At 45.0% G+C, this 24,857-nt stretch overlaps 1 protein-coding gene across 2 annotated transcripts in view; it reads right to left on the bottom strand.

Annotated features, from left to right (window-relative positions):
- The window catches only part of sgcd (sarcoglycan, delta (dystrophin-associated glycoprotein)), a 479,929-nt gene that overhangs the window by 53,518 nt on the left and 401,554 nt on the right, over positions 1 to 24,857 (bottom strand). For both annotated transcript variants that reach the window (XM_080201363.1, XM_080201362.1), the window contains exons 4-5: positions 23,667 to 23,754; positions 12,711 to 12,830 (exon numbers count right to left, since the gene is read on the bottom strand). In XM_080201363.1, the coding sequence (XP_080057489.1) occupies positions 12,711 to 12,830; positions 23,667 to 23,754 (208 nt within the window). The remainder of the gene's footprint in view (positions 1 to 12,710; positions 12,831 to 23,666; positions 23,755 to 24,857) is intronic.

Genomic DNA, 24,857 nt, shown 5'->3' on the forward strand with positions numbered 1-24,857 from the left:
GGGAATTATAGGCCGGTTAGTTTAACGTCTGTTGTAGGTAAAATGTTAGAATCCGTCATCAAGGAGGAAATAGCGAGGCATCTTGAGGGGAATTGCTTGATAGAGCAGACGCAGCACGGTTTCGTTAAGGGGAAGTCGTGTCTGACAAATTTACTGGAGTTCTATGAGAATGTGTCTAGGGCGGTGGGTAGAGGAGAGCCGGTGGATGTGGTCTTTCTTGATTTTCAGAAGGCGTTTGACAAGATACCTCACAAGAGGTTATTGCAGAAGGTCAGGGGACATGGAGTTGGGGGTAGGGTGTTAGCGTGGATAGAGGACTGGTTGTCAAATAGGAGGCAGAGAGTGGGGGTCAATGGGTGCTATTTGGATTGGCGGTTGGTGACTAGTGGAGTGCCCCAGGGGTCGGTGCTGGGGCCTCAGCTGTTTACCATTTATATAGATGATCTGGAGGAGGGAACCGAGTGTACGGTGTCGAAATTTGCTGATGACACCAAGATTGGTGGAACGGCAAATTGCGCGGAGGGTGTGGAGAGTCTGCAGAAGGATCTAGATAGGCTGGGCGAATGGGCCAGGAACTGGCAAATGGAATTTAATGTTGGCAAGTGCGAGGTGGTCCACTTTGGTAGGAATAATGGTAGGAAGGATTATTACTTACGTGGAGAAAAACTGCAGCAGGCGACAGTGCAGAGGGACCTCGGGGTCCTTGTGCATGAGTCGCAAAAACCCAGCTTGCAGGTACAGCAGGTGGTCAGGAAGGCAAATGGGATGCTGGCCTTCATAGCAAGGGGGATTGAATATAAAAGTAGGGAGGTCTTGCTGCGGCTGTATAGGGCATTGGTGAGACCGCAGCTGGAGTACTGTGTGCAGTTTTGGGCGCCGTACTTACGCAAGGATATTTTGGCCTTGGAGGGAGTGCAGAGGAGGTTTACTAGGCTGATGCCGGAGTTGACGGGGTTGAGCTATGAGAAGAGGCTGAATAAACTAGGCTTGTACTCGTTAGAGTTTAGAAGAATGAGGGGAGATCTCATTGAGACATATAAGATGATGAATGGGATGGATAGGATAGAGGTGGAGAGGCTCTTCCTGCTCAGAAAGGACAGTAGGACTAGGGGGCACAGCCTCAAGATAAAGGGGGGGCAGTTTAGAACGGAGTTGAGGAGGAACTTCTTCACTCAAAGGGTGGTGAATCTCTGGAATTCTCTGCCCGTTGAGGTGGTGGAGGCTGCCTCGCTAAATATTTTTAAGACGCGGGTTGATGGGTTTTTGATAAGCGAGGGGATTAAGGGTTATGGGGAGAGGGCGGGAATGTGGAACTGAGCCACGACAGATCAGCCATGATCTCATTGAATGGCGGGGCAGGCTCGAAGGGCCAGATGGCCTACTCCTGCTCCTATTTCTTATGTTCTTATGTGGACACACCCTCATTTTCTATCTGGATCAATGCAGGTATTTATTTCCAACTGAATGCTTGGAAATAAATAGAAACTCATTGGGCAAAATTTTGCATTCCAGCACCAGTGGATTTGAATGAGGTGGCTTACTAAATTCTCCGATGTCCTTCCCACTGGGCCCTGTTCCAACCCCATCACAATTTTACAATGGGGTGGCAAGATGGCTCATTGTGCATCCCCCCCACTCACCAAGACCACAAGAAACTACAGAGGGTCGTGAATGTAGCCCAATCCATCACTTAAACCAGGCTCCCAACCATTGTCTCTGTCTAGATTTCCCGCTGCCTCTGCAAAGCAGCCAGTATAATTAAGGACTCCAGACACCCTGGACATTCTCTCTTCCATCTTCTTCCCTTGGGAAAAAGATACAAAAGTCTGAGGTCATGTACCAACCAACACAAGAACAGCTTCTTCCCTGCTGCCATCAGACTTTTGATTGGACCTACCCTGCATTAAGTTGATGTTTCTCTATACTCTAGTTGTAAGTGTAACACTACATTCCGCACTCTCTCATTTCCTTCTCTCTGAATGGTATCCTTTGTCCGTATCGCGCGCAAGAAACAGTACCTTTCATTCTGTACTAATATGTGACAATAATAAATCAAATCAAAGAATAAAGGCCCAGTCTCCTCAGACTGTCCTTGTAAGGCAATTCCACCATTCCAGTGATCAGCCTGGTGAACTTTGTTGCACTCACTTTATGGCAAGTATATTCTTCTTTACATTAGGAGACCTGAGCTGTACACAGTAGTCCAGTTATGGTCTCACCAAGGGTTGATATATTTGCAGCAGTACTTCACATACTCAAATCCTCTTACAATAAGGGTTGATATACCATTTGCCTTCCTAATTGCTATCTTACCCCAGGCTATTTTCTCAGAGTTGGGATGGGGGCTGGTAGTAGGACTAGATGCCTAAATGTAGCAGGTAGCAATTAAGCCTACTGAAAGGCCTGTTAAAAAACTGCCAGAGATCAATTGGAATTTTCCAGCCAGTCTCCGGAAACTCAGCAGCATCAGGGAACAGTGTAGCTGCCGAGAAGTGACCTCCTGGCATCAGACCAGGGGAGTGTCACAGCGCTTAGGGGTTCCAACCTCCGTAACAATGGCCCAACTGCTGAATTTTAAAAAGTTGCAAAGAGGGCACTTCAAAACTGTTGTGTTTATCTGAAAAGCTAGCTTGCTGCTCCTGTGTTGAAGGGATTCCTATGGGTCCTGCAGTTAGAATCCATAACTGTACATTGAGCTCATTAATAGCGATGGGCTTTTGACTATGATTTGAGTCTGACATTGGAGTCCTGAAGCCTACAGGGAAAACTTTGCTCACAATAGCACAATAGTAGGCTCCCAAGAAACCTGCTCTTTTTGCAGTCTGCTGTCCGTAGACAATTGTCTTAAACTGCACTCCCTTTTTTGTTATCTGAGAAACCTGTCATAGATGTTTCGCTTGTACTTCAGCCTCATGCTCCTGATCTGCGGGCACCCAGTGCAGGTTCAGGAGGCAAAACAATGCAGGTTCACGAGGAGGTCTTCTTCCTACCACCCCTGGGAGAACAGTGGATGGAAGGAAGAAGACCTCCTCGTGAACCTACTAATGGGTACGGCCAAACTTGCCACAAACAGGTCCAGGCAGCTGGTGACTGAGGGGGCCTGACTGTCTGCCCCTCTACCATGGCTATATTCACCTTCGGGTGTCCCTGGAGAGGGAGTATGCAGTGCCTGCAGGCACTGTTGAGGCCTTCCATGCTTGTTGGGCCTCTCAAGGACTGGGGTATCTTATTGAGCCCTTTAATTACATGCTTTAAGTTTCCCTTTATGCTTTGATACCGTTCCCCCACCCTCCATCCCCCCCACCACCTCCCCTGCCCTTTAAGCGGCTGCCCCTTTAACGTTATCCCTCAGTTTGTTTAATTTAGTTTAATTGTTTTGCCTACAGGAAGGGCACAATAATGGATTTATTCCTCCCCTTTAATGAATTTCTGTTCTTGACCATTTCACTACACGGAACACTGAATGTTGACAAGGGTTTCCCACGGAACAGGAAAATCTATATGGCAATCAGGCCTCGCTAACAGATTTGCCAACTGCTGACTCCAGCATAGGTTTCATGCCAACTCAGGTTGATAATTAAGTGACGGAGAGCAGCTGAAAACAGTTTATTCTCAAGTAAAAATGTTCGAATTTAGCACTGGAATCATTTCAAGCCACATTGGTTGAGTTAAGTCATTTGTGTGTTCCTAACAGGTCTCAAATATACTCAAGATTTATTTTTTTTACCAGGGTGGCAACATCACTCCCATAAGGTTCGGGTACGCAGCGATGATTTCCCATCACTTCAAGATGATAATATTTGAGAGAGAGAAAGCTCTGAGACACTCTCTGAAGGAGTGCAGTCAGCAGATGCCTGCAAAGTTTAATGAATATCATCGCACCTATGTTTCCATGTTAACTGGTTCCATTGGCTGAGTGCCTCTGCGTTCAGATCAGGAAGCTGCAATCATTAAATTCATCATCCTACAGAGAGCAGTGCAAGAAGCAGGAAAAGCAGCTGTGGTTTTCAGTGCTGATCAGTACAATCTGCTGATAGAGTTTGTGCTTTGATCCATTCTTTTCTATTTGCAAGTTTTACACCTTTGACTCTGACACAAACCAGGACTGGGTGAAATTTTGCAGCCCCTCCCGTGGGTGGGATCTTACATTCCTGCCAACGTCATTGGAGTTTCGAAAGAGTTCATTGCATTTTACTATCCCGACCCCACTGTAAGGGGGGTTGTAAAATTCCACTTATAGAATCCCTTGAGTGCAGAAGAATGACATTCAGCCCATCAAGCCTGCACCAACAACAATCCCACCAGGCCCTGTCCCTGTAAACTCACATATTTTACCCTGCTAATCCCCGTGACACTAAAGGGTTGTTTGTCATCACCAATCAACCTCATCTGCTCATATTTGGACTGTGAGAGGAAACTGGAGCACCTGGAGGAAACCCACGCAGACATGGGGAGAATGTGCAAACTCCACACAGTCACCCAAGGTTGGAATTGAACTGGGGTCCCTGACGCTGTGAGGCAGCAGTGCTAACCACTGTACCGCCCCTTATTCCAGTTGCGCAGAGAGAAATTCAAGTTTGGCTCATTATTGAGGCACTGGGAAAGAATTTGTATATTGTAACTGAGCTCTGTATGGGCACACTGATATTTGAAACATGCAGCTATTGGCACCCTTCATCCAATCACATTCTCATTCCAAATGTTGCTTCATTAGATAAACAATCTCACTAGTCTCTGCAAAAATGTGGAAAAAGTTCTGTCCTATATGTTTGCCATATCATACTTACTTTGGTTCTGTCTTCACAAAAAACGACACAAATCAAATGCCAGAAGTGTTGGAGAATGCAAGAGTTAATGAGAGGGAGGAACTGAGGGAGATCAATATTAGTAGTGAAATGGTGCTGAGAAAATTGATAGAATTGAAGGTGGATAAATCCCCAGGGCCTGATAATCTACATCCCGGAGTACTTAAAGTAGTGGCTCTAGAAATAGTGGATGCATTGGTGGTCATTTTCCAGGATTCAATAGATTCTGGAACAGTCCCTGCAGATTGAAGGGTAGCAAAATGTCACTCCAATATTCAAAAAGGGAAGTATAGGGAAAACAGGAAATTATAGACCAGTCAAGTTAACATCGGTAGTGGGGAAAATTCTCAATTCCGTTTTCAAGGACTTTATAGCAGAGCATTTAAAAAGCAGTGGCAGGATCAGACAAAGTCAGCATGGATTTATGAAGGGGAAATCATACTTGACAAATCTGTTGGAATTCTTTGAAGGTGTAACTAGTAGAGTTGACAAGGGGGAAACCAGTCCATGTGGTATATTTGGACTTTCAGAAAGCGTTTGTCAAAGTCCTGCACAAGAAATTATTGTGCAAGTTTAAAGCACATGGGATTGGGGGAAATGGATTGAGATGGATAGAAAAACTGGTTGGCAGAGAGGAAACGAAGAGTAGGAAATAATGGGTGCTTTTCACATTGGCAGGCAGTAACTAATGGGGTGCCATAGGGATCGATGCTGGCACCACAGCTATTCACAATATATATTAATGATTTGGATGAGGGAACAAAATATAATATCTCAAAATTTGCAGACGATACCAAGTTGAGTGGGAGGGTGAACTGTGACAAGGATGCAGAGATCCTTCAGCATGATCTGGACAGATTGAGTGATTGGGCTAATCAATGGCAGATGCAGTATAATTTGGATAAATATTAGGGTATTCACTTTGGAAGCAAAAACAAGAAGGCAGATTACTACTTGAATGGCTGTAAATTTGGAGAGGAGAGTGTGCAGCGGGACCTGGGTGTCCTTGTGCACTGAAGGTAAGCATGCAGATGCAGCAGGTGGTAAAGAAAGCAAACGATATGTTGGCCTTCATTTGCGAGAGGTTTCGAGTAAAGGAGCAGGGATGTGCTGTTGCAATTATACAGGACCTTGGTGAAGTCACACCTAGAGTATTGTGTACAGCTTTGGTCTCCTTTTCTGAGGAAGGGTGTTCTTGCTCTTGAGGGAGTGCAGCAAAAGTTTACCAGACTGATTTGTAGGATGGCGGGACTGGTGTATGAGGAGAGATCGACTAGGTTAGGATTGTTTTCACTGGCGTTCAGACAAATGGGTGGGGGGGTGGGAGCCAGAATCTCATAGAGACTTATAAAAATCTAACAGGACTTGACAGAGTAGATGCAGGGAGGATGTTCTGGGAGTCCAGAACCAGGGATCACAGTCTGAGGATTCAGGCTGGACCAGTTAGGACAGAGGTGAGGAGACATTTCTTCACCCAAAGAGTGGTGAGCTTGTGGAATTCATTACCACAGGAAGTAGTTGATGCCAAAACACTGAATGTATTCAAGAGGCAGCTGGATATAATACATAGGGCAAATGGCATCAAAGGTTATGGGGAAAAGCAAGTTTAGACTATTGAGTTGGATGATCAACCAATATAATAGATGGCTGAGCAGGCTCGAAGGGCCAAATGGCCTCCTCCTAACTTCCATGTTTCTATGTTTCTATCAGACTGTCTAGTTAGACTATCCTTATGAGTTTTTGGGGTGTTTTCTTTTGTGCTTGTGGGGTGTGATATGGCAAATATATAGGATGGGACTTTTTCCACATTTTTGCAGAGACTAGAGTCTAGTGAGATAGTTTATCTTTTTCCTTTTCTGCTGCACTATATTCTACTTTGTGCCATGGGACACACTATAACTAGCCCCAAACTGACTTCATTCAGGGCAGCCACGCACCTTTACGCTACTAGTCAAACTCAGATTATGGAGATGAAATTAAATGCTAAAACATAGCACCGCGTGGTAAGTTAACACTTCCAAATTTACATCCTTCATTGCGGAGAAATGGGAGAATCAAGATGGATGGGTTTCCAGCTAGCTGACACACAGCAAATTCACTATCACTTTCAACGAAAGAGAATGATTTCCCCAATGATGACTTCAGTATATACTGCATGTCATTGCAATAATTCAATGGGGGAGCCGGTTTTGCTCAGTTGGCTGGACAGCTGGTTTGTGATGCAGAGCGATGTCAACTGCGTGGGTTCAATTCCCATTCCATCTAAGGTTCTCAACCTTGCCCCTCGCCTGAGGTGTGGTGATTTAACCTGAGAATCACCTGAGGACTGCCTTGTTACCAGCCAGCTCTCCCTCTCAAAGGGGACAGCTGCCTATGGTCATCTGGGTCTACAGTGACTTTAAATAACTCAGTAAATGAGCAATCTGAAGCCTGCAAGGACACTTTTGCGATGGCTTAGGTAGTGCTATGGTTTAAATGATAGTTGTTTCATTTCTGAGGCCAGGATTTGAATTTAGTCTGGGCTTACTCCATGAAAATCTACTCTGCGCTCTCTGTAAAGAGTGGTTTGCTATAGTTTGAATTTCATCCTGAATAGGTATGCGCTCATTGTAAAAGCATGCTTATAATTTGCAATCTTACCCAGGAACTTAATAAGACTGCAGAAACCTGAAAACTGATTTACGCTACGGGATTGTCATACACCATTTGATATGGGCTATAATTAACAGGACTGGCTTGTTACCAAAAACAGAAATTTCTCCTCAAGATATAACTTCAGTAGTGCAAGTTTATTTTTAAGTCATTAAGGTATTTATTATGTCCCCCCTTGCAATGGCCCCCATCTCGCAATCTCAGTATTGGTCAGTATTAACAGCTGCAAAATGGCAAACTTGGAGAAACTTATAACTTAGCCCATGCACTAAACCAGGAGACAGAACCAAGAAATTAAGCAGTTAAAAACAGGGGATTTCTTATCCTCCCGCAAACCAACCTTCATGTCCCATCTCCCGTTGTGATCTGCAGGGTTCTGCAGGCAAATGAGAAGGCTGCCTAAAACAACTGTGGGGGGGGGAGGGGTGAATCTCACGCTTCATGTCAAAAGACTTCCAATCCCATTTCAACTAGGCCAAGTGTAGGGGAGCTTGTTAGGCATAGTGGGACCGTGGTTAGCACTGCTGCATCACAGTGGAGGGACCCAGGTTCAATTCCAGCTTTGGGTGACTGTCTGTGTGAAGCTTGCACATTCTCCCCGTGTCTGTGTGGGTTTTGTCTGGGTGCTTAGGTTTCCTTCCACACTCCAAAGATGTGCAGGTTAAGTTGATTAGCTAGGCTAAATCGTCCCTTAGTGTCAGGGGGATTTATAGGTAGATAAGTGAGGTTACGGGGATAGGCCCTGGGTAGGATTGCGGTCAGTGCAGACTCGATGGGCCGAATGGCCTCCTTCTGCACTGTAGGATTCTATGAACTCCAATCCCATTTTAACTCGGCCATGTGTAGGGGGCTTGTTCGCTCCCTTGTTATGCAGTAGCTGATGTGACAGGCAGACTCTCCAGTAGGTAAGTGTGAAACCTTGCCCTATGTGGGGGGTGGGAGAGGTTAGTCAATGTGCAGTTTGGTCAAAGAAAAATCCCCCTCACGTTTGGGCAAACGACTGTCTTTCCCACTCTCTTCCTGTCAACCTGAAATACACCCTGCTTTCAAACTGACCCACAGATTATAGTTCAATTGAATACTGACTTGAAGAAATAATCAGTGATTGAGGACTGAACATTAATAAGATGTCGTGTTGTATTGGTCCTGCCTTCCTCCATCTTCCCTTAAGTGAAAACATCATTTAAACTATTGCATTAAAACATTTGGCAAAGAAAGCAGTTTGGACTAAACCCTCTTGAGCATTTTTACAATCTATTGGGAGCAATAAGCAGATCAATGATGGGTAATGGAAATGTTCTGCTTTCCGTATCTGACTTTCCTAATGATCTCCATGGGGAGGTGATAATCTCCAAGTATAAAATTGGGGACATTAATTAGGAACTTTTTCAATTTAATTGTCCTTTCACCGTTATGCCATGGTAATATAAGCAACCAGGTCAACTGGCATCTGTCTGTGTTTTATTTGACACGGTTTTCGCATTATTAAGAGCTAACTTAGTCCTTAGGAGAATCTTCCCATCAAAAAATGCCTTTTGGTTGGATTGGTGATTCCGGGTTTGGGAAAATCGGTGCGATTCACATTGGCGCCAGCAGCACTACTGGTGGGAAGAACTGGAAAAAAATGCCCCCTCCGATCCCTCCCCTATGTATCACACTGGGCCAAACTCATCAGAGGATCCCAAATTGGTGATCAGATCTTCAGCTGACGTTCAAAAACACTTGCTGCTTTCCCTTCTCTTAGAACAACTGAAGGAAGAATAACCCAGTCTCTCAATGCAGGAAGCACTTCATGTTCCATCTTTAATGAGACCAATCTTTCTGAGTTATGGATTTATCTCTGACAATCTCTACTGCAACAAGACCCCAGAAAGGAGCATTGAAGCCTTTAACTGAACTGGTCCCCAAAAATTTAGTTCATCACAAGATGTTCCATGCAATATCCATTTATTTTTAAGAAGCGGGTTGATGGGTTTTTGATAAGAGAGGGGATTAAGGGTTATGGGGAGAGGGCGGGAAAGTGGAACTGAGCCACGACAGATCAGCCATGATCTTATTGAATGGCGGGGCAGGCTCGAAGGGCCAGATGGCCTACTCCTGCTCCTATTTCTTATGTTCTTATGTTCTAAAAGGACACCATGGTGGCGCAGTGGTTAGCCCTGCTGCCTCACAGCGCCAGGGACCCAGGTTCAATTCCGGCCTCAGGTGACTGTGTGGAGTTTTCGCATTTCCTTTCACAGTCCAAAGATGTGCGGGTTAGGTGGATTGGCCATGACATATTGGCCCTTAGTGTCAGGGGGACTGGTAAGGTAAATACATGGGATTACAGAGATAGGGCCTGTGTGGATTATTGTCAGTGTAGGCTTGATGGGCTGAATGGCCTCCTTCTGCATTGTAGGATTCTATGATTCTAAAATATGTGATATAACTGAATCAAACCTATGGTTTTCCCCATGACAACTGCACCTCAATGGTTCTATTGTTCATACATATATTCTGTAACTGATCCTACTTAGATATGTATCTTCCTGCATTAATTATCTACCCACTCTTTTCTTAAAAGATGCAATGGTCACTTATTAATTATTTCTATGGCAAAGCATCCATGTATCATGAGCGTTTGGATTTTATGAACCTTGCCAGGCATAATATTGGTCCCAACCTACTATCAACACACCGAACTATCCCCAATAATACACGAGATGCAGGGGACGCTGAAATTGACAGCCCACTCATCATACTGAAATAAATAATAAAATGTCCTTTAACCTTGTTATCAAGCCAATTGACCAGGATATTACACCGCCTACACTATATTATGATTAGAATGGGTAGGTAGGGGAAATGGACAATACAGTTTTTGAGGCCAGGTTGAAAAAGGGTGAAAGGAAGGCAGGCACATTATTCAAGGAGTGCACTGTGCACATTAGAGACACAACCCCCACCTCCCCGCAATAAGATGCTGTCTCCTCCATCCCCCAACTTCATTCCTTGCTCCATGCCCTCCAAAACCTAATCTCCCACATCCTCCCCCTTTCCTGGACTCTCAGATATTCCCTGCCCTAAAGGCCGAGGACCTACTCCTTTCCAGCAGCTGTTGCTCATTTTTAAGGGTGGCACGGTGGCACAGTGGTTGGCACTGCTGCCGCATAGTCCCAGGGACCCAGGTTTGATTCCTTGGGTGACTGTCTGTGCAGAATTTGCACATTCTCTCTATGCCTGTGTGGGTTTCCTCTGGGCGTTCCGGTTTCCTTCCGCAGTCCGAAGATGTGCAGGTCAGGTAGATTGGCCATGATAAATTGCCCCTTAGGGTGGGATTTTCCAGCTGTGCTCACTCCAAGACTGGAAAATCCTGCCAAGATCAATGGACCTTTGCATGGTCCTGTCTCACTCAGTATGATTCTGGTGGTGGGCACGATGGGAAAATTCCACCCTAAGAATTCCAAAATGTGTAGGCTAGGGGGGATTAGAGGGATAAGTTTGTGGAGTTACGGGATAGGGCCTGGGTAAGATACTCTGAGGAGAGGGGGTGCAGGCTCAATGGGCAAGATGGTCTCTCATGCACTGTAGGAATCCTATAATTCCTGCTCTTCCTTGCGGTTCTGGTGGTATTTACTAATGATGTGGAGATGCCGGTGTTGGACTGGGGTAAACACAGTAAGAAATCTCACAACCCCCGGTTAAAGTCCAACTGGTTTATCTGGTAGCAAACGCCACTAGCTTTCGGAACGCTACTCCTTCGTCAGGTGAGTGGGAAATTCTGATCACAAACAGGGCATATAAAGGGACACACTCAGTTTACAGAATACTGATTAGAATGGCCACTCGCCTGACGAAGGAGCAGCGCTCTGGAAGCTCGTGGTGTTTGCTACCAAATAAATCTGTTGGACTTTAACCTGTTGTTGTGAGACTTCTTACGGCATTTACTAATGACATCTGGCATTGTGGGTAATAACCAAATTGCCAACCAACCACATTGGCCAGCAGCTTTTGAAGACAAGATTTCCTCCCACTAAAGAGCAAATGTTCCATTTTCACCCAGTCTAGCCTGCCAGCAGTGGGCTATGGTTGTGGGGCATGCTTTTTTCCAATGCATTGAATGCTGGCGAGAACTCCCCCCCCCCCCCCCCCCAGCAACCTTCCTCCCAACTCCCTGAAAAATCCAGGCCCATGTTTATCATCTTCCAGTAAACAGCGCAGAGGAAATGTCACACTGGGTAAATTGAAATTTTGTACTGCCAATTTGCGTGATTACAGATAACCTCACTCATCACCTGTGTCACGCACAGCGCTTCTTCAGTTAACAGAAGGATCATTTCTATTCCTTTCAAATTGCAACAGAGATCATCTTTGCACATTTAACTGAAATGCACTGGTAGCTTTGTATTCTGGCCCTCTCCCATTTTCCCCCATTTGTCACAGAACATTAATTACTGGCAGCATCATTTATGGAGAGATGGAGCCCCTGTTTATAAGGCATTGCCAAATGTATCCTAGTCTGCATTCACAGTGGACAACCCCTGCACTTTCTGTGCTTAGAACTGGTATGGAGTAACAACTGATGTTTTTTAAAAATTTAATATAATACCTTTGGTTTCTAGTGATTTGCAGAGACATAATAAATTGATCTCATTAATATTCATTCAGATGGCTGGCAAGCTGTTTCTTACTGCCAGATATTACTGGTAATTGCGCAGTGAGACTTTTGACAAGGTAATCTTCCAGTAGTCAGTATCATGCGTACATTCATTTTTTTTGTCTGACCACGTTAAATATGCTTTTTTCTCAGTATTCATGGGTTCTCAGGCTCCTGCAAGAAGATTTTGAAGAATTTCCCCTTTGTGTTCCTTTAGAGCAGCACGGCAGTACAGTGATTACCTGGGTTCGAATCCCAGGGTCACTGTCTGTGTGGAGTTTGCATGTTCTCCCCATGTCTGCTTAGGTTTCCTCTGGGTGTTCCGGTTTCCTCCCACAGTCCAAAGATGTGTAGATTAGGTGGATTGACCGTGCTAAATTTCCCCTCATAGTGTCAGGAGGACAAGCTAGGGTAAATGCATGGGGTTATAGGGATTGGGACTGTGATCGGTGCAGACTCGATGGGCCAAATGGCTTCCTTTTGCACTGTGGGATTCTACGGTTTGAGCATTTCTATCATGGATCATCTATCAGGAAATTTTCCCCATTTTTGAATGCAGATGGACTTTAAGAACAGACATATTTTACAGATGTGCAAGATTAAAAATATATAAATACCTAAGACTCGTAAGCGATCAGCACCAACAACAACTTCACTGTCCTCCGCTGAAAACAACAACTTGTTGGTATCAGAGATGACTTCAAATCGCTTGCCACGTGCTTCTATAGCTTCACTTCCTGCAGCCAAAGACAAAGAATTGTGAGATATTGGAAATGAAATAATTCATGTTATGTTCAGAAAGGCAATCAGTTAGCCACGTTCTAGAGGAATCTATGAAGCTATAAAATCGAAGCAAAAATACACCATATGGCAACTTGAACCTGTCCCACCCAGCATTCGATAGGATCATGGCACATCATCGAGCTTAACTCCAATTTCACATCCACTCCCCATATCCCTTGCTGCTCTGGCAGAGCAAACTTTCATGTCTCTCTCAGACTTAAATATACTCAACAATAGTGCATCTTACAAGCCTTTGGGGTAAAGAATTCCAAAGATTCACAACCCAGAGTGAAGATTTTGCTTCTCAACTCAGTTCCCAGTGACTGATCACTTATCCTGAGGCTCTGCTGCTGTTTGCTCGATTCCCCACCAAAAGGAAATGTGTCCACCTGATCAAGTCCCTTTCAAATCTTATTTATTTTACCAGGATCACCTCTCATTCTTCGAAGCCCTTCACAGAGTGTAGGCTCAACTTACTCAGCCTTCCATCATAGGGCAATCCTCCCATCCCAGGAACTAATCTGGTGAATCTTTACTTTTTTACTAAGTTACCGGATGTGGGTTAAATAAGTTAGCATTTATTGCCCATCTTAATTGCCTTTGAGAAGATGGTGATGAACTGTTTCTTGAACTGTTGAAATCCCTGTGCTGTAGGTACACCCACAGTGCTGATGAGGGGGGTGGGGAATTCAGGATTTTGACTCAGTGACAGTGAGGGAATGATGATACAGTTCCAAGTAAGGATGGTGAGTGGCTTGGACAGGAACTTGCAGTGGTGTTCCCGTGTGTCTTCTGCCCACGTCCTCCTAGATGGTAGCGTTGTGACTTTGGATGGTGCTGTCTAATGAGTCTTGGGGAGTTCCTACAGTGCACCTTGTAGATGGTGCACTGCTGCCATTGTTCACTGGTGGTGAAAGGGGAGAACTTTTGATTCCAATGACGCTAACCAAGTGAGCTACTTGTTGGAGTGGGGCACTCATCCAGATAAGAAATATTCCATCACATTCCTGATTTGTTGATAGTGAACAGTTTTTGGGGAATCAGGAGGTGAATTACTCATCATAGGGTTTCTGACCTCTGACCTGTTATAGTCACAGTATTTACGTGGTTCAGCCCATTTAGTTTCTGGTCAATGGTAGCTCCCAGGATATTGACGTTGGGAGATTCAGCAATGGTAAAGCCATTGAAATATCAAGGGGCATTGGTTAGATTCTCTCTTGTTGGAGGTGATCATTGTTCGGCACTTGTGTGGCCACCACTTGCCAGCCCAAGTCTGATTATTGCCCAGATCACGCTGCGTTTGGACATGAGTGCTTCAATATTTGGGGAGTTATGAATGGCGCTGAACATTGTGCAATCATCAGCGAACATTCCCACCTCTGACCTTACAATGGAAGGGAGGTCATTGATGAAGCAGCTGAAGATGGTTGGGCCCAGGCCATTCTGAGTCCAATGCACATATATCTTTCCTGAAATGTGGAGACCAAAGTTGTGTGCAGAACTCCAGGTATGAGTTTACCAAAGCTCTATATAATTGTTCTTGTACCCCAATTTCCTTGCAATAAAAGCAACCGTGACAATAACTTCCTAATTGCTTTCTGAACCTGCATCCTAACTTTCTGTTCCTGGTATGAAGACAAGCACCAAGTCTCTCTGAACATTGACATTTAGAAATTTCAGGCCTTTTAAACAATATTCTGTGTTTCTGTTCTTACTACAAAAATGAATAACCTCACACTACTCCGCACCATTGCCCACTTACTTAGCCTATCTATTTTTGCAACACTTTTACATCCACCTGACTGCGTATATAGCTACCTCAGTTTATATTATCAGCAGATGTGGATATATTATTCTCAGACTCTTCCTTTAGTTTATTAATATGGATTGTGAATAGCTGAGCACCTGGCGCAGATCCTTGCTGCACCTTGCTAGCTACAGCCATACTCCATTTATCCTTACTCTCTGCTTCCTGCCTGTTACCAATCTTCCTCCATGCTAATATACTAGTCCCTTATCATGTGTATTATTAACGTTATGTGTAGTACCTTATTGAATATCTTTTGGAAATCCAAATATCCCACACAGAAGCACAGGGATGTTGCAGTAGCACAATGGTTAGCACTGCTGCCTTACAGTGTCAGGGACCCAAATTCGATTGCAGCCTGAGATGTCTGTCTGTGTGGAGTTTGCGTATTCTCCCCGTGCCTGTGTTGGTTTCCTTCAGATGCTCCAGTTTCCTTCCACAGTCCAAAGATGTGAAGATTGGGTAGATTGGCCATGATAAATTGCCCCTTAGTATCAGGGATATTAGCAGCGTAAATCCATGGTGTTATGGAGATAGGGCCTGGGTGGGATTGTTGTCATTGCAGGCTCGTTGGGCCGAATGGCCTCCATCTGCACTGTTGGAATTCTATGATTTTACATCTACTCACTCCTCTTTATCTACTAATTACTTCCTCAAAAACTCATAATTCTTTCAAACTTAATTTCCATTTTGTAGAGGCACGTTGACTTTGTCTGATCAGACTATGATTTTCTAAGTGCATCATTAAGACTTCTTTAATAATGGATTGAAGCAGTTTCCTAAAGATTGATGTTAGGCTAACTGGCATTTAGTTCCCTGTTTTCTCTTTCCCTACGTTCTTGAATTGAGGTCTTATATCTGCCAACCTGCAAACCTTTGGGGCTGTTTCATATCCAATAGAATTTTGGAAAATCATAAACATGTATCCACTGTATCTGTGGCCACCTCTTTTAGAACTCCAGGGTGTGGACCATGAGGTCCTGGGAATCTGTTGACTTTGGTCCTTCAAGTTTCTTTAATATTTTTTCTCTATCGGTAATAATTCTTTTAAGTTTCTATACTCTTGTTGGTCTTTTGATTATCCTCTATCTATTGGAATGTAAATTATGTTTTCTGCACTGAACTCAGAAACAAAATATTTTTTCATATCTCTTAATTTCTACATGCCCCATGATAATCATAGAACCCTTACAATGCAGAAGGAGGTCATTCATTTGCACCAACTCCCTGACAGAGCACCCGACCTTCTCCCTCTCCCCTGTCCTATCCCCATAACGCCATACATTTTACTGTAGCTAATCCACCTAACTGACATACCATGGAATACTAAAGGGCAATTTAGCATGGTCAATCCACCTAAACCGTACATCTTTGGATTGTGGGAGGAAACTAGGGCATGTGGAGGAAACCCACACAGCCACAGGGAGAATGTGCAAACTCCACACAGACAGTTACCCAAGGCCGGATTTGAACCACTGTGAGGCAGCAGTGCTAACCACTGCACTATCATGTCACCCCAGTTTCTCCTGGTTCTGCCTCTAAGGGCCCAATACTTACTTCAGTTGCATTCCTTTTCTTTATATATTTGTATAAGGTCTTTTAATCCATTTTTATATTCCTGGCTAGTTTACTCCTATGTTCTGCTTTTTATCTTTTAATCAATATTTTGATTGCCTTTTGCTGGTTTCTGCAACTTCCTCTATCCTCAGTTTTACTGTTAATCTTCTCAATATTATAAGCGTCTTTTTAAAATGTAATGCCATTGTTAACTTCCTAGCAGGCTAGAGATGGATCTTTCTCAATGATTTTTTGTTTGTTCCTGGAATGTACTTTTATTGAACATTTTAAACCATTTTGTTATAAGTTTTCCACTGTCCCAGGTACCAAATCGACCTTAGTTAGCTCTGCCCTCATACTTATATACTTGACTTTGATTATGGTTAAGCCGCTTGTTTTGGTTTGGACTATGTTGTTCTCAAACTTATAAAGGAATTCAATTGTATCATGATCACTTTTTCCCCAGAGGATCTTACTAATTAACCGTGACTAATTACACAATGCTAGATCAAAAATAGCTATGACCCTACTTCTGACTTCTAAAGCAAGGTCACTGGCATTAGATGTTAACTATTTCTCTCTCCACAGCCTGAACTGCTGAGTTTTTGCAGAACTTGTTTCAGATTTAAAACATCCTCAGTATTTTAATTTTGTATTGGTTTTGTCAGTAGTTGGTTCCACAATATACTGTTCTCATCAGCTATTGCAAAAACATTCTACAAACTCACCTTCCAGACTACCTTTGCCTGTTTCACTTGCCTAGCTTGTAAGATTAAAGTCCCCCTATGATTATTGCATTTTCTTTGTTGCAAATCCCAATTATTTCTTGTTTAATGCTTTGTCTAGTGGTAGTACAATAATTGTTAGGGAGCCTCTAAACTACTCCCACCAGCGTTTGTTCTTCCTTGTTATTTCTAATCCCTACCCACACAATTCTGCTTCCTGATCATCCGAGCTGTCTGTCTTCTTGTGAACAGAACCCCCACTTACCTGACGAAGGAGCAGTGCTCCAAAAGCTAGTGGCTTTTGCTACCAAATAAACCTATTGGACTTTAACCTGGTGTTGTGAGCCTTCTTACTGTGTTTATCCCAGTCCAACACCGGCATCTCCACTTCTTGAAATGTACTGTGGAATTTTTATTTTCCAACCTCAGTCACGTGTCTCTGTAATGCCAATGGCCGGAATTCTCCTAACTTGCCCACAGCTGGAGTTCTCCAGTCCTGCCGCAGTGAATGAAGATTTGACTGAGTGCCAAATTCTCCATCCTCACTGGCAGTGGCAGAAAGGTACGTGAGACCACAAAACTCCAGCACAATGATATTGAACTAATGTATCTATTGTCATGCTGCTACTTTATCCATCTTGCTATGAATGCTTTGCACATTCAGACCCTATTTTTTTCTTTTGCCAACAGTGTTGGCATGGGCTTTTATTACTACTCACCATTGCCAATAAACTCTCTGTTCCTTCTGTCCTACTGTGCCTGGCTTTACCTAAATCATTACAATGATTTTAAGTAAAACTTTTCTCTTTAGATTTCTAAATCTCCCTTCATTTCAACTGTCCCCATCTTTATCCTGGATGACACGGTGGCAGAGTGGTTAGCACTGCTGCCTCACAGCACCGAGGCCTGGGTTCAAATTCAAGCAGCGGAGTCTGCCGCATTTTCCCCGTGTTTGTGTGAGTTTCCTCTGGGTCTCCAGTTTCCTCCATGAAAGATGTGCTGTTTAGGTGAATTGGGCCATGCTAAATTCTCCCTCAGTGTATCCGAAGAGGTGTGGTGACTAGGGGATTCTCACTGTAACTTCATTGCAGTGTTAATGTAAGCCTACTTGTGACACAATAAATAAACTTAAGCTTAACTTAAACTCTACCCAAATACTCAGTTATACGATTGGCTGGGGCTCTAATCCCAGCCCAACCGAATAGTCCACAATTTTCTCAGTCATGAACCATTCCTTGGTGATAGAATTCAGGGCTGAATTTTGCCTGCTCCTACTTTCCTCTCTGAGCAGTCTAGGTGGAGGAGTCAGGTGTTTTTTCTTCTATCTTAAAAAGCTTTCTGAAAGAAAATGTGCTGTTGCCGAAGAGACTTCTGCCTTGAGCCCATTTCAGTCAGTATTTCACTTAGCAGTCCAACAGTCTGTGTGGAGTCTGCGCATTTTCCCCATATCAGCATGGGTTTGCTCCGGGTGCTCCCAGAAGTCCAAAAGATATGCGGATTAGGTGCATTGGCCAAGCAAAATTGCCCCTTAGTGTCCCAGGATGCAGAGGTTAAAGGGATTAGCAGCGTAAATATGTGGGGTTATGGGTATAGGGTCTGGGTGGGATTGTGGTTGGTGCACATTTGATGGGCTGAATGGCCTCCTTCTACACTGTAGGTGACCCATCCAACCTTGCATCTACTGAGGTCCTTAAGTGGCCAATTAATGCTTGCTGACGGGCCATACATTGCCACCACTGGTATTTCACTCTCAGTGGGGAGAGGCCCACACCAAGCAGAAAGTCTGGCAAAGAGGTGGGAGCTCTTTTGGGGTCTACCTGGATTTATTGGAGGCAACCACTGCCCTGTCACAATGGCATACCCCATCAGATTATTCACCCTCCCCAACCAGCAGAGAATCATAGAATCCTCACAGATCTGAAGAGGCCCTCTGCCCCCTTCCCCCAACACTATCCCTGTAACCCCACACATTTGCCATGGCTAATCCATCCAACCTAGAATCTTGTGACTCTTTGGGGCAATCTAGCATGGCCAACTCATCTAATTTGAACATCTTTGAAGTGCGGGAGGAAACCGGAGCACCTGTAGGAAATCCATGCAGATGCGGGGAGAAAGTCTCACCACAAGCCAGAATTGAACCCGGTTCCCTGGTGTTGTGAGGCAGCAGTGTTAACCACTATGCCACCGTGCCAACCTTGGTTGGTAACTTGTTGGTAACTACCGATGGTTACCGCAGTATTGATGAAGAACACTATTATGCACAACGGCTTAAGCCGATTGGGACCATCACTGGTAGCCAGTTAGCTTAATGAAACCCTTGGGGTGAAAGGAGTTAACCAAACTCTTTTGTGCTTGTTCAGAATCGAAAAACACCATGTGGTCTACTGTAGGCAAATAAACTGGGAATTATCACCATGCCCATCTCAAAATAATTTCCCTTGGGTCTCAGCAGCTGGTATCTCAAGGTTAAATTTCAGCTGTCTGTCAGAAGTATTTCATTCATGCATATAATTAAACTTCATCTTTGTTTTGTTTTTCTCCTTCCTGTTCTCTCAACAAGTTCACAATGTTCACCTTAGACAAGTACACACTAGACAGCTGCAAGCTCACAAAGAAATGTTGCAGAAGCAGTTTAAGAACCGTTTTGTTCTCAATTGATCTATTTGACTGGAAATAGATTTGTATCTTTGACAATACGAAGGCTTGGCATTGTGGTGGGGGGGGGGTGGTGGGACATGATTTAAATAAGCATATGATTACTGGAAATACCATTTGTCATCCGAAGAGACGAGATTTAACTCACTCAAAACTCATTCATGTACACTGGGAGCAATTCTCCCAACCCATTGCGCTAATCTTTTAATGCAGCAGGCCAGGAAATTCTCATGTGGGCCAATTTGCAGTATTTACACATGTCTTCCCACCCTGCTGGCATCTCCCAGCGCCAGGTGGTGTCAGCTCCTCTCCAGAAATCGGCTGGGAAACGCAAGGGCCATTTAAATGGTAATTTTAATGTCATTTGAGTGTAATGAGTGGGTACGGGACTGAAGTCTCTAGGCCCACTAGCATCCCCGCCCTACCAGAATGGATCACTTCAATGGAGATTCTCACTAACAGGGAACTAGCGGCCGGACCCAGCTGGAGTGAGGAGGGGGGGGGTACAATTGGGGCCCCCCAGAGGGTTGGGTGGCGGGGGAGTGCCAAGGCATTTGCACCTTGGCAGTGCCAGCCTGGGTTCCTGGCACTGCCTACGTGGCAAAGTGTCAATGCCCAACAATGCCAAGGGGGCGAGGCCTATCTAACTAGGCCTAGGGGGTGGGGCCTAACGGAGAGAGACCTGGTGGAGTCGCCATTGGGGTGAGGGGGTGTCCCACTGCCACTCTGCTAACAGGATTGGTGGGGGAAGGAGGGAGCCCAGTGATTGGGGCGGGCTGGAGGGGTGGGGGTGGGGGGTCAGCCGCAGGGGGCTCAGGATTGTGGGAGCGAGGAATCGGAGGGGTTGGAGATTAGGCTGGGCCAAGGGAGTGGGGGTGCTGTTCGGGGCTGGGCCAGGAGTGGTCGGAGGGGGCCAGCGATAGGGCCATTGGGGTGCAGAGGGCTCGTGATGTAGGGATCGAGGGGCTGGCCAGCGATCGGGAGGCCAACAGTGCGGGGCTACTGCACATGCGCCAATCTCGGTTGGCACTGACAGATTGGCGCATGCGCAATGGCCCACTCAGCGCTGTGCTGCCAGCTTCTCAAGCGGGAATAGACCCCGCTCACTGATTTTTAATAATATACACACACCTTTGCAGTGCAAAGAGATTCTTCTGTGAACTCCCACTGAAAAAAACCGACATGAATTACTCCAGTTTTCACACAAATACAACAATTAGAATTGTTTTGGGAGAATTCCGGCCATTATGTTTTCTGAATGAATCATGACTTGGGCCCCAGTTATAAATTTCAACTGCAGCTTAATTTTCATTGGCTGAGTTTTGATGTCTGTTCAAAATTCACTCACTGCAGCAAAGAAAACAAGCCAGAGATTTTTAAACTCTTCTTTCCTCTCAGCCAAAGGTGGAAAGTGAGGGTGAATTGTGCCCGACCTGAAGGTGGCCAGCTGAGACCAGCTAAGAGTCAGTATTGCCTGTCAGAGCATCTCGGCTAGGCCTTTCATAGAGCTGATAATAAGATTGAGACAGGGAAAATCTAACATGTCCTTGTGTGCGCCAGAACAGCGCGACTACTCCTCCTGGACCCATAAACAGGCTAAAAAATATATATTTCACATACCCTTGAGCACCTCACAGTGCTAGTTGTAGTTACAACTATAAGGAACAGAGTGCAAGTGCCTCACAGCTCCAGGGACACCCAGCTTGGGTCACTTTCTGTGTGGAGTTTGCACATTCTCCCCATGTCTATGTGGGTTTCCTCCGGGTGCTCCGGTTTCCTTCCACAGTCCAAAGATGTGTGGGTTAGGTGCATTGGCCATGCTAAATTGCCTCTTAATGTCCTAGGATGTGGAGGTTAGAGAGATTAGTGGGGTAAATATGTGGGGTTACAGGAATAGGACCTGGATGGGATAGTTGTCACTGCATACTTGATGGGCTGAATGGCTCCTTCTGCGCTGTAGGGATTCTATGATTTCCCTGCTGGGTTGGACTGATAGGAAACTCTGCCAAATTACACAAAGGTTTCCTGGTAAAAATATCCAGTTAACCATGTTGGGAAAGGATATACAAAAATTAAAATGGGACCTTGTAGCTTAGAGTGGATGTCGTTGCTACCTGCTCAGTGAAGCAGGTTAAAATAATTGCAGTCCATTGCCCATTAACTCCACGATGTGGAGATGCCGGAGTTGGACTGGGGTAAGCATAATAAGAAGTCTCACAACACCAGGTTCAAGTCCAACAGGTATATTTGGTAGTACAAGCCACAAGCTTTCGGAGCACTGCCCCTTCATTAGGTGAGTGGGAGTTCTAACTCATCTGATGGAGGGGCAATGCTCCAAAAGCTTGCAGCTTGTGCTACCAAATAAACCTGTTGGACATTAACTCCATGGCAGGGAATTGTGACTTGGGCAATTTCAACTGCCCACTTGTCCAGTTCTGCTTGATGGGGTTGGGTTAATATTACCATAATCTGTACTTATTTGATAGAGAAAAACCAGGCCATTTCCAAACAACACAACTACCCCACTAACCTCTCCCCCATTCGCCCTTCCCCAACCCTTCCCGCACCCACCACCACCCTTGTCCCCACTTTACTCTATTCCTTGTAGTTATAACTGCCAAAATGAAAAGAGGGTCCCATTCCCACCATGAAAGCAGTCTTGACCTAAGAGTGCCTGTAAGAAATCTTTTACAAGGGCTGCACGGTGACGCAGTGGTTAGCACTGCTACCTCAGTTCCCGGCTTGTGTCACTGTCAGTGTGGAATCTGCGCGTTCTCCCCGTGTCTGCGTGGGTTTCTTCCGGGTGCTCCGGTTTCCTCTCACAGTATGAAAGATGTGCTGGTTAGATGCATTGGTCATGCTAAATTCTCCCTTGGTGTACTGGAACAGGTGCCGGAGTGTGACGACTATGGGGTTTTCACAGTAACTTTGTTGCAATGTGTCTACTTGTGACACTAATAAGTAAACATAAACTTTAAAAAAACTATCGGGAATCTATCACTGGTTTTGTCTTCCCCCTCCACTGAAATTTGTCAGCTCATCACTTTCCCTGAGCAACATGTATATAATTTGGAAACTCGAGAGGTATTGACAACTGAACCAAACATGTAGACGCACGCTTAGTGATTGATACAGCATATACATGAAGACAGAAAACTCAACAACTAACGTCTCCCACAAACTGGACCAAGGGAGATTTTCATGTAATGTTGAAACAAAATTAAACTACGTTCAAAAATGGTTTTATGATTATTCAAATCTTCTCCTTTAAAGAAAAATTGACCAATGATAAGTAGAGAAGTCAGGGAGGAGCTGCTTCTGCCAGCCTGGGAAGCCGCAAATGGATTTTACAGTCATCAGGCAAATAACTGGCCGAGGCCATGGTTTCAGTAGAGGGATGCTGCGTTCAAGCTGGGGCAACCGGAGGGTGCCATATTGACTCTCCCTCCCTGGATGCGTGCAGCCAGGATTTATGGTGCAGTGGGAGGAGCCCCTAAGTGCCCCTTAGTAGACTACTTAAGGACCTCAGTTGTGACTGCCGTCAAATCTTCTCCACCAATAAAATACCAGCAGAAGTGGATAGCTGATGGGCACGGTGCCCTCTCCCCACCACCCAATCGATCCCCCACACATCTTTCAGCTTGCCCTCCCGGGGCTTGTGTGGTAGGAGTGGGGGGGGTGTGGGCATCTAACATTCTGATCGAATCTCCTGAGGTGATGGGGCAGATGGCTCTCTGCAATACCGGTGTCCTATGTTTTGGGCCTCTCCCTTGCTGTGAGGGAACATTTTGTTTGACTTTGTCTCTCCCCTCAGTTCAGCATCCCCCAGCTTCCAGGTATAGATCAGGAACACAGTGCGTCTGAGAAACCTGCAATGGCAAAAACTGTGACAAACCACTCGATGATGCAGCACATCAATGCACTGCAGCACAACATCAGCGCATCAGATCGAGTGTCGATCTTCTTTATTGTTATTTTCAGCACATGCAGCTCAAAAAGTGTCTGACAAGAGTGCTAGATGCCCTCTCCGTGATATTCAGACTTACCTGTGTTTAATTGGGTGACAATCTGATTCTGATCATTGCGAATGCTCACTGTGACATTCCTAGAAGACTGCAAGTAAAGGGAGCTGTCCTATAATAAAAGCAATATCAGAGAAAAAAAAATTGTTAGGAATATTCCTTTGAGGATTAGCCTTCATGGTTATTATTGGGGCAGCCATATTGTTTGTGTAAATCAAGGGATAAGTCAAGATAACGGATGGAATTTAATGCTCTCCCTCATGACGTGTTGGTGGTGGGGGGCATTTAATCAGTCAGAAGAGTGCCAGTTGGTAAGATCTCCACCTTTCCATCCCCAGCTGAATTAGTCTACACAAGAAGGCCCAATGGAGGCTCTCCCTCTATACCAACCAATTGAGGCCCTTAAGTCGATCCTTAATGCCCACTTTAGGGCCTCATGCTGCTGCCACTTGTATTAACTCAGCAGCTGGCAAGAGGGTGGGCTTGCCATGCAGAGGGCATGACAAGTAAACATGAGTGGGGTTGGTTGCAGGCTCATTCAAAGGCAATCAGTACCTGATTGAGGGATCCGACACTGGAAAGGAGGGGCACCCCCCTCGCTGTTCTTGCTGTCAACCCTCCTCTCCTCCACTTCCTCCAAACTTTCCCCACTCCTAACCTGCCCCACCCCACCTCTGGCCTAGCTTCCAGCAACTATCTGGACCTTGGGTGGGTGTCACACTGGTAGCAGCCACCAACTCCCCAGTGGTACTGCCATTCAATAGAGCTTCCAATCTCCGATTGGCTGACAGCTTTTGGTGGGTGGGTGGGACCTCTGCACCCCGGGGTTCTTGAGCCTAGTCGTGGTTGGGTGGTGGGGAGGGGGGGGGGGGGGGGAGTGGTGGGGAGAGAGACAACAAGATTCTGCCCAATATCTCATTGCTTAAAGAGATACCCTGGATCTGGGACAACCACTGGCTGCCACGTTTGAGCAAATAACAATCACTGTATCACAGAAGAAACATTAGAAGAAAATGCACAGCTATCTACAAATCTGAGCTTTGAATAGACAGAGAGAATAGTTGTATTAGATAAATGGGAAAGAAAAGCAGGGTATTAAAGGGCTCATGAAAATGTGTTTGGCAAACCTTTTGTTGTTTATAGAGATAGACAGGGCAAAAAATAATACTGTCGTTACACTGTGTGCAATTGATGCACTTTCATATTTCAGTGAAA

The sequence above is a fragment of the Carcharhinus amblyrhynchos genome, chromosome 13, assembly GCF_965287045.1.
Source record: "Carcharhinus amblyrhynchos chromosome 13, sCarAmb.v2.hapA, whole genome shotgun sequence".
In the NCBI taxonomy this organism is placed as follows: domain Eukaryota; kingdom Metazoa; phylum Chordata; class Chondrichthyes; order Carcharhiniformes; family Carcharhinidae; genus Carcharhinus; species Carcharhinus amblyrhynchos.